General features: G+C 49.1%; 3 protein-coding genes across 5 annotated transcripts; 1 reads left to right on the forward strand and 2 right to left on the reverse strand.

The window, feature by feature from the left end:
• Positions 1–3: 3 nt before the first annotated feature.
• Positions 4–862, reverse strand: LOC123093049 (dirigent protein 9). Its single transcript, XM_044514928.1, has one exon. It carries the CDS (start codon positions 658–660, stop codon positions 250–252), a length of 411 nt encoding a protein of 136 aa, XP_044370863.1. The 5' UTR covers positions 661–862; the 3' UTR covers positions 4–249.
• A 4735-nt stretch (positions 863–5597) lies between these two features.
• Positions 5598–8391, forward strand: LOC123093051 (putative F-box protein At3g24700). 3 transcript variants are annotated; one of them, XM_044514931.1, is made up of 3 exons: positions 5602–5848; positions 5944–6071; positions 6891–8391. In XM_044514931.1, the coding sequence occupies exon 3, from the start codon at positions 6908–6910 to the stop codon at positions 8075–8077; it is 1170 nt and encodes a 389-aa protein (XP_044370866.1). In that variant the 5' UTR covers positions 5602–5848; positions 5944–6071; positions 6891–6907; the 3' UTR covers positions 8078–8391. The 3 variants fall into 3 exon arrangements, with proteins under 3 accessions (XP_044370867.1, XP_044370866.1, XP_044370865.1); XM_044514930.1 differs by having other exon boundaries at positions 5603–5848; positions 5931–6071; XM_044514932.1 differs by lacking the exon at positions 5944–6071 and having other exon boundaries at positions 5598–5848.
• An 871-nt stretch (positions 8392–9262) lies between these two features.
• On the reverse strand, positions 9263–11510 carry LOC123093052 (probable E3 ubiquitin-protein ligase RHY1A). Its single transcript, XM_044514933.1, has 2 exons — positions 10966–11510; positions 9263–10070 (listed from the first exon to the last, which is right to left on the reverse strand). The coding sequence occupies exons 1-2, from the start codon at positions 11197–11199 to the stop codon at positions 9474–9476; spliced, it is 831 nt and encodes a 276-aa protein (XP_044370868.1). The 5' UTR covers positions 11200–11510; the 3' UTR covers positions 9263–9473.
• Positions 11511–11875: the final 365 nt, after the last annotated feature.

Below are 11875 nucleotides of genomic sequence, written 5' to 3' on the forward strand. Positions count from 1 at the left end.
GATTCAGGAAGGAGAAAGTTTCGACTATCTAACGTTGAAACCCATACTCCACTTCATGGAATCTCTTTATTATGTAAAATGGTATAGCCCTTTACATTGCTCTCATACTAGAAATAACAATTCCCCACAAAAGCACGGGGAAAGCGAGATCAAGCAGTAGCAGAGAACCTGCTACTGCTCCGTTTTAAACCGTATATGCTGGCAGTGGTTTTATCGTACATGCATGTATGTAGCGGCCGGAGGCGATGGCTACTGCGGAGTTGGGGCGTAAGGGGCGTACGGGGGCCAGTACAACCGGAGCTCCATCTTGTACGTGACCGTCGATCCCCGCAGGTCCACCGGCGACGACCGGACGTAGCCCAAGGCGTACGCGAAGTCACCGGTGCCGCCCACCACCGGGTAGTCAGACTGCCTGGTGTTGTGGGTTCCCCCGAGGACGGACACGGAGCCCCGGTGGCCGCGGTGGTGGATCGTGATCTTGGCCAACGACAGGCTCAGCAGCCCGTCGAGGCTGGTCGTGATGGACGTCCCCTCGGCCACGCCGACCACCGGGGAGGCCCCGTCGGCGTGCACCGTCAGGTTGTCGCGGAAGACGTAGACGGTGCCGAAGGGCGTGGTGGTCTGGCTGACCCCGGCGCCCGCCACGCCGTCGACGACCATGTAGGCGGTCTTGTTGATGGTCTCTTGCTGGTACAGGGTGAAGCTGAGCGTCTTGCCGCCGCCGCCGTCTCTGGTCTCGTTGCTGCGTGGCGGCGCTGCAGCTGCAAGTGAGAACAGCTTTGAGGTGCGACACCATGGTGATCACCATCGTCAAGCGCAGCAGCAAGCTGGCGGACCGGGTGTTCGCAGCCATGCTGATCGATCGGTCTCTTGATGGTTTTGCTGTTGGGGCTAGCTACAAAGCGTCTCTATATATAGGGCCGCTAGCGGCTAGGACCTAGGAGTCGATCGAGCCTGAGTCAAGGTTTAGTCTTGATGAGATTCCACACTGAGCTGTTGGTCTTGGTCCAAGTCTAGTTGTGGTGTTGCTGAATGTTCTCAGTTTCTCTGTCAACACTCTCTGTTTGGTTGTTTTATCTGGAGGGCGGCAAAGTCAAAAGGTCTTTTTAAATTTCAAGAGCGTATCTTGCTCGGCAAAGAAAAAAAAGACCAGTGGCCATGACTTACAGAGTTTTCTAGAACAAAGGCTTAAGAAGAGTCCGCATTTGAATTAACAAAGATATCAACCAGCTAGGATTTATAACGACGAACAACAGAAACAAAACGTAGTGTATAACAAGGCAAAGTACAACAATGAACAAATAAATAAATAAATAAGTAAAAAATAAAGCGAGCAAAACACTAGAAACTTCCCATTTACTTGCAGGCTTTTCCTCAACCTTGCCGATAAGCGCCTCATGGCTCGCTCGCGGAGTTCTTACATCTGAATAGAGTCTTTACTCATAAAGCCTATACCTATACCTGATGATTTTCAATCCACAACTCATTTCTTGGATATGTGACGAGCTTTGCAAATTGTGATAAGGCCGCCAGAGAAACAGGTAAAAAAGCCTCAAATGCAACAAGCTAAAAACAATTAACAAGAAACACCAAGCTTGGAGACACTAAGATCTCTTTTGTGAACGAAGCACCGAAGAAGAGGAACATGCCGACTCGAGAGGTGAAAAGCCCGTCCACAAAGGAAGGGCATGCGATCTTAAAACAATTGAGGATCATGATGCGACATAAGCGTCCATTTCCATCCCCAAAGAAGGCCTCTACCTCCTCGTCTGGCTCGAACATATGTCGCACCATCGAACAATGGAGTTGCTTGCCCTATGGCATGGAAGAATGTCGTCGATAGGCTCCAACAAAGAAAGGATTGAAACATCGTGCCGCAGACGGCCTACCTAGAACAGAGCACTGCAACTGCCCATGGGCTCACCACTAAAGAGAAGAAAGTTGCTAGCTTGGATGAAGAAGGATAATAGCAGAAGGTTGGGGTAACAACGAGGGTCGAGGAGGAAGATATGACGCCTTAAGAAGGAGCTTTGTCTCGTGCACCACACCATTTTTCATCTTCCGGTGGTGCGAAGATGGCCAAAATAAACGACACTTCCGAACCATGAAAGTTGCCTCCGCCGTCCACCAACCACAACACAAACAACGCTCATAGCCACCAAAGGTCCCAAGACGGCCCCTACAAGGAGACACCGTCTAGAACTCTGTTGCAGCACAACAAAGTTAGGATTTTCACCCTAGAGGAGGAGGTGCAAGTAATAAGAAGACCTGCATGGCACCTCCATGGATGGGAACAGCGCCGGCGGGCCTAGGATTTCTTCCAGTCTTGATCCCCCACCAACCAGCACCCCAACCAACTCGCAATCCGATGGCCCACGTCGGCACAAACCAGATCCAGAGGGGTGGAGACCTCCGAAGATTAAAGGGAAGGAAGCAATCAGATCTGACATTGTTGTTTTTCTGAGCAAACACCATACTATGCTCCACACCCATCGACAGCCATGTCGTCCACACGACCACAACAAATTGTTGGAAATATGCCCTAGAGGCAATAATAAATTAGTTATTATTATTATATTTCCTTGTTCATGATAATCATTTATTATCCATGCTATAATTGTATTGATAGGAAACTCAGATACATGTGTGGATACATAGACAACACCATGTCCCTAGTAAGCCTCTAGTTGACTAGCTCGTTGATCAATAGATGGTTACGGTTTCCTGACCATGGACATTGGATGTCGTTGATAACGGGATCACATCATTAGGAGAATGATGTGATGGACAAGACCCAATCCTAAGCCTAGCACAAAGATCGTAGTTCGTATGCTAAAGCTTTTCTAATGTCAAGTATCATTTCCTTAGACCATGAGATTGTGCAACTCCCGGATACCGTAGGAATGCTTTGGGTGCATCAAACGTCACAACGTAACTGGGTGGCTATAAAGGCGCACTACGGGTATCTCCGAAAGTGTCTGTTGGGTTGGCACGAATCGAGACTGAGATTTGTCACTCAGTGTAAACGGAGAGGTATCTCTGGGCCCACTCGGTAGGACATCATCATAATGTGCACAATGTGACCAAGGGGTTGATCACGGGATGATGTGTTACGGAACGAGTAAAGAGACTTGCCAGTAACGAGATTGAATAAGGTATCGGCATACCGACGATCGAATCTCGGGCAAGTACAATACCGCTAGACAAAGGGAATTGTATACGGGATTGATTGAGTCCTTGACATCGTGGTTCATCCGATGAGATCATCGTGGAACATGTGGGAGCCAACATGGGTATCCAGATCCCGCTGTTGGTTATTGACCGGAGAACGTCTCGGTCATGTCTGCATGGTTCCCGAACTCGTAGGGTCTACACACTTAAGGTTCGATGACGCTAGGGTTATAAAGGAAGTTTGTACGTGGTTACCGAATGTTGTTCGGAGTCCCGGATGAGATCCCGGACGTCACGAGGAGTTCCGGAATGGTCCGGAGGTAAAGATTTATATATGGGAAGTCCTGTTTTGGTCGCCGGAAAAGTTTCGGGTTTTATCGGTAACGTACCGGGACCACCGGGAGGGTCCCGGGGGTCCACCAAGTGGGGCCACCATCCCCGGAGGGCTGCATGGGCCAAGTGTGGGAGGGGACCAGCCCCAGGTGGGCTGGTGCGCCCCCCCACAAGGGCCCAAGCCGCCTAGGGTTTGGGGAAGGGGGCGCACCCACCTAACTTGGGGGCAAGTTTCCCCTCTTCCTCCCCTTGGCCGCACCCTAGATGGGTTTTGGGCTGGCTGCCGCCCCCCCCTCTCCTCCTATATATAGTGGAGGCATAGGAGCAGCCCAACACACGAAGTTCTTCTCATGTTGGCGCAGCCCTACCTCTCTTTCTCCTCATATCTCGCGGTGCTTGGCGAAGCCCTGCTGGATCACCACGCTCATCCACCACCACCACGCCGTTGTGCTGCTGCTGGATGGAGTCTTCCTCAACCTTTCCCTCTCTCCTTGCTGGATCAAGAAGGAGGAGACGTCCCCGGGTTGTACGTGTGTTGAACGCGGAGGTGCCGTCCGTTCGGCACTAGGATCTCCGGTGATTTGGATCACGATGAGTACGACTCCTTCAACCCCGTTCTCTTGAACGCTTCCGCTTAGCGATCTACAAGGGTATGTAGATGCACTCCACTCTCTCTCATTGCTCTCCATAGATAGATCTTGGTGACTTAGGAAATTTTTGAATTTCTGCTACGTTCCCCAACACAAATAGACCACGCCAACGCCAACTGCTCGTTGTAGAGTTGATGGCGCCTCGCCAGCTGAGGCCGCTGCCTTAGAGCCCAATGCCTCCCCCATGTGAGGCGACACAGAGTGCGGCAATTCAAAGGGCTCTTGGTGCACTCGCATGTTATCTTTCAGGCACTATTACAACTCTTATGAGATAGAAGTTATGAAATGTTTTGATAATATTAAAGATAACTTTAAAGCTCTCCTAGACTATTATGGATCACTTATTTACTTTGGTTTTTGGTTTGATAGCTAAGGGCATATCGAACATGGATCATCAAATAGACACCACCAAATGCCCATGGACACATCTAGACGTGTTGCTGGACAACCGGCCGACAGTGTTCATCCAACCGCGTCCCCCGAAAGACCGTGGATGTCATAGTTTTCATTTATTTTTGGATTACTATTTAGTATTTACACAAAAAAGCCTAAAAGGGAGAAAAAAACCTAATCAACTTCTCGTCATTGTCCGAGTTGAGGTCAACGACCCCAAGGTCGACGGTTCGGCCTCGTAGTCGTTGGGGGTCGACACGAACGAGAGGGAGCTATTGATGTTGCCTTTTTGGCATCGTCGGGCGACATGCTGCTTCGGTGCCTCATCATCCTGGACCACCAGCTCCTCAAAAAATTGGGTGCATTGACATGGAGCTATCAATGAGCTTCTCGGAAAACTGGGTGCATTGACATGGAGCTATCAACACTTGTAGGGGACCATGCAGGCTCTATACATGGACGCGAGCACCGCTCAGTTCACGTTGACGATACTAGGGTCCGTCTTATCGATGCCCCGACGATAACATTGCACGCGTGCTCCGCTTCCATCTGAGCCTCGACCAATCGGTGTGGTTGTCATGTTGTACTGTTGCTCCACGTGCAACAACCAGAAAACAAACATTGGCGTGGTGTGGATGACAATCGCCTCCTCCTCCGCGCCCTCCGTCATGGCCATTGGGTCGCCCTCCTTCCCCTCCACCGAGTTTGGCTCTAGAGAGCTCGATGATTGGGTTGCCTCATTTTGATCCTGGCGCCGGGCACCTGTGGCATGGACCTACACTGCCGACAACCGTTTAAACCATGAAATCGCAGAGCCAACTATTGCGATGTTGAACGATGAACGCAGATGCGAACTAGGGATGTGAAATAGCTGCGACAAGCGGAGTAGCAAAGATGTGAATGCAGGCAGCTGGAGTAGGCTTCTCGGTAGCCGCGCCGACATGAATGCGGTTAGGTAGCTGCGCCCAATGTAAATGCGTGGAGGGTTCTAGAGCTAGAGCTAAAGGACCGGAAATAAATGTCCGAACTTTCAACAGCTCCTTCAATTTGAGGTCAACTTGTGGGATTTGAGAGGCATTTTAATGCTTTGATTACGGTAGCATCGGAGCTCTCTCTCTCTCTCTCCCCAGTCCTCACTCCTCCAGCTTCATCTCCTCCCACCCCCACCTCCAAGAAGACAACCTCAGTCCCTCACTCTCCGCCCTCACCTTACACCGGCGGGAAAGGAGCGTGCTTCTCCGCTCGCTGAAATCTCGCGGCGGCGGCTGGTTGGCCTTCTGCTCGGGATCTGGTACAGCAAGGTGAGCCGTGAGAACACAATCCCTTGTTAGTACTATTTGCCAGCCATGAATTGGATCTGAGCAGAGCACCGTCCCTACTTAGATAACTTCTGCAGAGGTCAGAGGGGAGGCCGGTGGTAGGTAGGCTTCTGCTTCTCCTCCGTCCTCGGCGGGTCGAGCAGATTCTCTTCACCGGTGTGCTGCTCTGACGCCGTCTTCCCCGTGCCAACTCGACACTGCACAGGTCATTTTTATCCATCCAAACCCTAACTAATAGCTGCACTTTAGAGTAAGATATTCGATTAGCATTGCGTGCTTCCCATCCAATTCTTCATGACCCGTGATGTTTCTCTATACATCTAACCCTGCGCATTGTTAATCGATCCATGACTTCCGGAGTGTGTGCAATTAGAATTAGCCCGTGGTTCATGGAAGGTACTGTGTGCAATTAGCCCTGCTTCCAGTTTGTCATGATTAATCAGATACACATCGAGTTAATTAATTCTTGATTTCCTTGCTTCTTTGTGATTTTCGTGTTTGGAGTGAGTGTATACATTTTTTCGAGAAGGAGGAATACCCCCGGCCTCTGCATCTCTTGATGCACACAGCCATAGCCCATAAGAGTGAGTGTATAAATACGCCTGCAGAGCTCTTGAAACAAGCAAGTCAGAACAGATTGATTATTAAAATGCATAGAAATCTGCAAGAACACCCAAATGGGTCGAACTCTGCTAGGTATGAAGATAGGTTGCGTGCAGGGATCCTTTACAGGGAGATTTTGTTTTAACCAAATTCTTGGTCTAATCCAGCATATCAAACTTAAAAACTAATTGGCGATATCCATCATTTAATTCTTTCTGTTGCTGTATGCTAATGTTTTATGATTACCTTATCCCAGTAAAGCTGAACTTGAAATGGATTAAAATGGTTAGCTCGTGTGGCAACTGCTTTGTCCCAAGTAAACATAGTTTCACATGATTGAATTATGTTACAGTATCTTGGTCTCCATGATTAAAAAAACTGCTTCCGTGTCTATCCTGACATTATCAGTTTTGCCTTTCAGTAAACTGCAATAAAGAGATGGACCCCGGGAATGGTTTTCTTGCTGCCAAGCTAACTGATGATCTGGTGGTGGAGATCCTCTCCCGGCTGCCGTTCAAGTCTTTTTGCCGCTTCAAATGTGTCTGCAAGGCCTGGCTTGCCTTATCCTCTGATCCGCAATACTGCAAGAAGCTTCTGAAAATTCCAACAGGTCTTCTCTACCAACGACGTTATAACTCTGCTATCAAGCTCGCTAGCCTGCCCCACAATGATAAGGATTTTGATGAAGCTCTTAGTTTCCTACCACAGTATGAGCAATTAGAGCTGATGGACTCTTGCAATGGCCTAGTCCTTTGTAAGTACAAGAACAGCTACACTCCTCCAGCTCCAGGTATTTGCCGCTTTATCGTGTGCAATCCGGCAACACGAGAGTGGAAGATGCTCCCGGATACTCCTCCTAGCCATTATGACCCTTTTTACAATATGAGTATTCTGGCCTTCAGCACATCATGGTCGGCAAATTTCTACGTCTTCAACTTTCAGCGGCTCAGTACACGCTATTTGGGATTTGGCCCCGTCAAACTTCAGGTGTTTTCGTCTGACCTTTCCACTTGGTTTCTGGACGATACATCATGGCTCTCTGGGACATCAGTTTCTCAACCACACATGTTTATTGATGGAGCATTATACGTGCACACAGATTTGCATGAGATTATGGTACTGAAGAGCTTGGAGGAAACTAGTTCTGGCATTGCGCCCTCTCTTCGGACTATTAAGTTGCCGCATGAAAATGTCGGTTTTGTGGCTAGGTTTGGCCAACGTTGCTTCGGCCAATCTTCGGGGGCCTTGCAATACGCATTGCCAGAGGAGGATGCTCGTACGATTCTTGTTTGGAGTCTTGATGTTGATGAGCCTTATGAGTGGAGCCTCAAGTACCGCCTCAGTATGAGCCATGCATTCGGAAGGGACAACCTTTGTCAGTATGGCGTGCATTCCTGGCAATGTGACTATGAGGTCATCGCTCTTGACCTGGAGAGAGATGGTGTTCTCCTGTTCGACAAACGGGCGGACAAGCTTCGTTTGTACAATACAAGAACCGGTGAACTTGACGAGATTCAACCAGAAGACCACCGCTGCCGCAAGTTGCAAGATGCGTACTATCATTATGTGGCATCCTACTCAAAGCTCCCAGCTTTGTTTGGCTTTTGAGTGTCGCGCCTCTTTATGCTGTCAAACAATGCGGAGTATTTATGGATTGTAATCTAGGACCATTTTTTTGTTTTCTTGAACCTATTCCAGTAGTACCAATATTAATGAGGTTAGCTCTATTCTGTCACTGATTGTAGCAGCAGCTGCATGTAAGCTGGGAGCTATGTATTCTGCCCTAGCCTAGCCATCTCTCTGAAAATATAATTCCTGAAATTGCTGAGGGAAGATGCTGAATTTCTTGGAAATACTGGAGGCCTGTGTGCCCCGTTTATCATTTGGTATCTTGGGAGGTAAGATTCATAAACTGACACTAATCCATTTATATTTTGAGAAGATACCAAATGATAACACATACCGTATATTATTGCCATAAATTCTCACCATGCATATAGAGTATAATTTGAAAGTGAAAGGAGAAAACTTTGTGCTTGTGGAAACTGGTACATGTCAAACGACTCGACATACATAGACGGTTGAAATATTACAATGTGAACAAGTTTGATTTTCTAGTTAACTAACCAAGGTTTATGAATCCAAATCCCCCCAAAAAATTCCCTTTGTTGGGTACCACTAGATTATCCCTATCTTTTGGAACTCCTTACTTTTGCCCCTCCGCCGTTAGGTGGCCCTATGAAAATGCCCTCACAGCATGTTTCCGTCCGGTCAACCCCCTTTGATCATCACCGACACATTTGTTGGACACACTAGATGATACTCTGCACGTTGTTGCGTAATGTTCTGCAATATATTTCAATAAAACAGATAATACAAAGATTTGTTGTGTCTTATTATTGTATAGTCATATAATATTTAATTAATATGAAGAACATGTAGAATGAAAATTGTTATGCATGTTGAGGTGAGCTTTTTTCCACGAAGCTCGGCTTCCAAAAGCAATTTTCGGTTAAGGGGTGGCTATTCAGATACAGAAGACATATCCCCCTTCACAGCATGCCACTGCCAGCTGGGTCCCACTCATAGAGTTGCCACCAAAAAAATGGGAAACTCCAGTCACAGAAGAGTTTTGGAGAAACAGGGCACTCGAATTCACACGTAAATGTATACGCTAATGCTAAGCAGATCTCAGTCAACCAAGCTCTAGTCTCAAGATTTGTTGGTAAAAGTATGTAAAGCATTTCCTATGGAGGTACATAACATCTCTCGACAAGACAGATACCTCAGATATGCATAAAACAGTGCTTGCTGCAGTATATTCTATCAGCCTCTTCATCCACACAAAGATATTCAGATACATAAACTGAATCTAAGAGATGATGCCGTAGCAGGACCGGTGCAACAGATATGCACAAAACAGTGGATTACAACAACACATCTTACTAGGAAGTCATAAGGTCATACCCCCTACTCAATGTTGCAGTTCTGGACCGAGGGTTTGTCATCGGGGCCGGGACCGTATGTTTGTTCGACAGTATGGGCAATCTGCGCATTTCCGCACCCATGGCTCCAAGCAAGTCGAGTGGAACCTGTGTCTGCAGCGCAGCCTTATCAGCTCGTCTCCGTCATAGAAACCATCGAGACAAATCGAGCATTCCGGCGATGCCTCCCTGTTGTCATCTTTCTTAGCCTCGAAGATCTCTATCTGTAGCCGAAGAAAGGCGGACTTGCTCAGTCCAGGTGACCTGTTGGAAGTAGTTGAACTGATGGATGTGTTCTCCAAGTTCTCTTCATCCGACACGCTGCTTGGCTGAACAGATGATGAGCTAGGCCAATTTGCCTCGTATGGGGTTTCTCTGCTTCCGAAGTCGATGATTCTAAACACATCCGTAGCTGAAAATTCATCCAATGTGATGGATGGCCTGGAGGTAGATGATCCGATAGAAACACCTCTCAATCTCTCTAGAACACGTGCCTGAGCTTGCAGTACGGCACCGGGAAGCCGCTCATTTGTTCTGAACATCAGCCTGTCAAGTCGGTTCCTTGTAGCTGCAGAATCCCCAATGTTGCTATTGTCTATGTATGATAAGATGCGGTCCTGTAGACAACAGAAACGACAAAAAAAAATCATTTGATGATATATATGATCACAAACAACATGAAAATGCACATGAAAGCTAAAGTCATGACTTCTCAATCCAACGTTTTCTTCTCTCTTTGTGGAACCAGACAGGAACACTGCCACTCAATTAGAAGATAAGAAAAACAATAAACTGAAGTTAGCGCATCAAAATGGCAAGAAGACCAAGTTGCGGCATGAACCAGTTTGGTACTAAGCTGAAGTTTCATCTATACATATCTCAAAGACTCAAACTATATGTTTGGCCAGAAGATTGAAGCAGTGGCAGTTTCTTTCTTCAGTATCACAGAGAGATGGAACAAGCAGTTGTAACTCAGAGCCTAAGGCTGTTGTGTACCTTTTGGTTTGCTCAATAACCATGATGGTTACGTGCAATGCTTTGTTTAACTTATAGTAAAATTTAGTCTGGTTTCGTTTCTCAGCCTGAATCTGACTTGCTTTAACTTCTGCGTTGGCAACTTACACATCCTATTGTGTAGCCAACATTCCAAGCGTACATCAAAATTAATTCCGCAGGAACTCTAATTAATAACCCTGGTCCCCTCAGAAATCCACTTATGAGCTATCCATATCGTTTCTAGTCTAACTACTACAGCACAAAAATTACAAGAACGCGGGCCCATCTCGTTTCCCATTTTGGAATGATCGCTACCCATTTCCAGAGCTATCAAGCCAGGCTGATCGAAACCCCGCGCTTCAAAATCACCGCATGATCGTGCCCGGGACGAATTGGTGACCCTAATCCTCTCACAAATTTTACAGGACAAGACCTGAAATGCTTCGATCTAACCAACCACGGCACGGGAACTGCAATCACCCAGCGGGCCGGGGAGGAGGAGCAGGAGGCTCTCACCGTGTAGGAGCCGCGTCGGCGCGGGGGCGGCGGGCCGGTGTGGAGGTGCTGGCGCACGTCCCCGGCGGCGTCGAGCTGGCGGCGCGCGCGGCAGCCCCGCCGGCGGCGGCGGGCGGCGAGGCCGTGCGGGTCCTGCGGCGCGTCGGCGAGCGGATCCGGGCCGGGGTCCCCCGGGTCGGAGAGGCGGGGCGCGCGGGCGCGGCGGGCGGTGAAGAGCTCGGAGGCGCTCGTCATGGCCGGCTGCCGGATCCCCACCTCGGGCGCCCGTACGGATCAGGCGCGCGTGTGCGTGTGGCGTGGCCTGCGTGATGCAAAGGGTTGGCGCTCGTCGCCTTGCTTTTCGTCTCTTTCCCCGCCCGGTTTGGTGGTTTCCCCGTGCCGCGGGCTGGATCCGGTACTTGGATAGGGCGGGCGTGGGACGGGATAGGACGGGCGGAAGGAGCGGAGGAAGGTACGGGGCCTGTAGCTGCACGGCAAGTCGGGGAACACCGCCGGGGTTGTCACGGAGACCATGACCAGTGGCAGTGGACCAGTGGACTGGGCGGTGATGCGTTGCCGCGCTGGGTTGGAAACTTCCGGGGGCATGGGACACATGTGCTCACTGCCTAGCTAGATTTGCTTGCCAAGTCGTTGGTCGGGGAGACGGAAAACCGCAGGCAAAGGACGTGTCAGTGATGGTCAGTATCAGGGACGAGCATAGGCAAAATTTCGTGTTTTGACCCTTTTCCCTAACAATTGTAGGATCTGACCCTGCTTTGAAATATTTTCGGGATTTGACCCTTTTGCTACCGCCAGGGCCTCTGGCAGTAGGGTTAGGCAGGCTACCGCCAAAGCCCCTGGCGGTAGGGTGTGACGGAGGGGGACGGCGGCCGTTTGCTTGTGCTGACGTGGATAAGTACCTTACCGCCAG

The sequence above is a fragment of the Triticum aestivum genome, chromosome 4B, assembly GCF_018294505.1.
Source record: "Triticum aestivum cultivar Chinese Spring chromosome 4B, IWGSC CS RefSeq v2.1, whole genome shotgun sequence".
NCBI lineage: Eukaryota > Viridiplantae > Streptophyta > Magnoliopsida > Poales > Poaceae > Triticum > Triticum aestivum.

Coding starts and splice junctions, on each gene's coding strand:
- LOC123093049 (XM_044514928.1), bottom strand. CDS start 660: ATGGTCGTCGACGGCGTGGCGGGCGCCGGGGTCAGCCAGACCACCACG.
- LOC123093051 (XM_044514932.1), top strand. CDS start 6,908: ATGGACCCCGGGAATGGTTTTCTTGCTGCCAAGCTAACTGATGATCTG.
- LOC123093052 (XM_044514933.1), bottom strand. CDS start 11,199: ATGACGAGCGCCTCCGAGCTCTTCACCGCCCGCCGCGCCCGCGCGCCC. Junction 10,071..10,965: donor GCCGACGCGGCTCCTACACG/GTGAGAGCCTCC, acceptor TGTTGTCTACAG/GACCGCATCTTATCATACAT.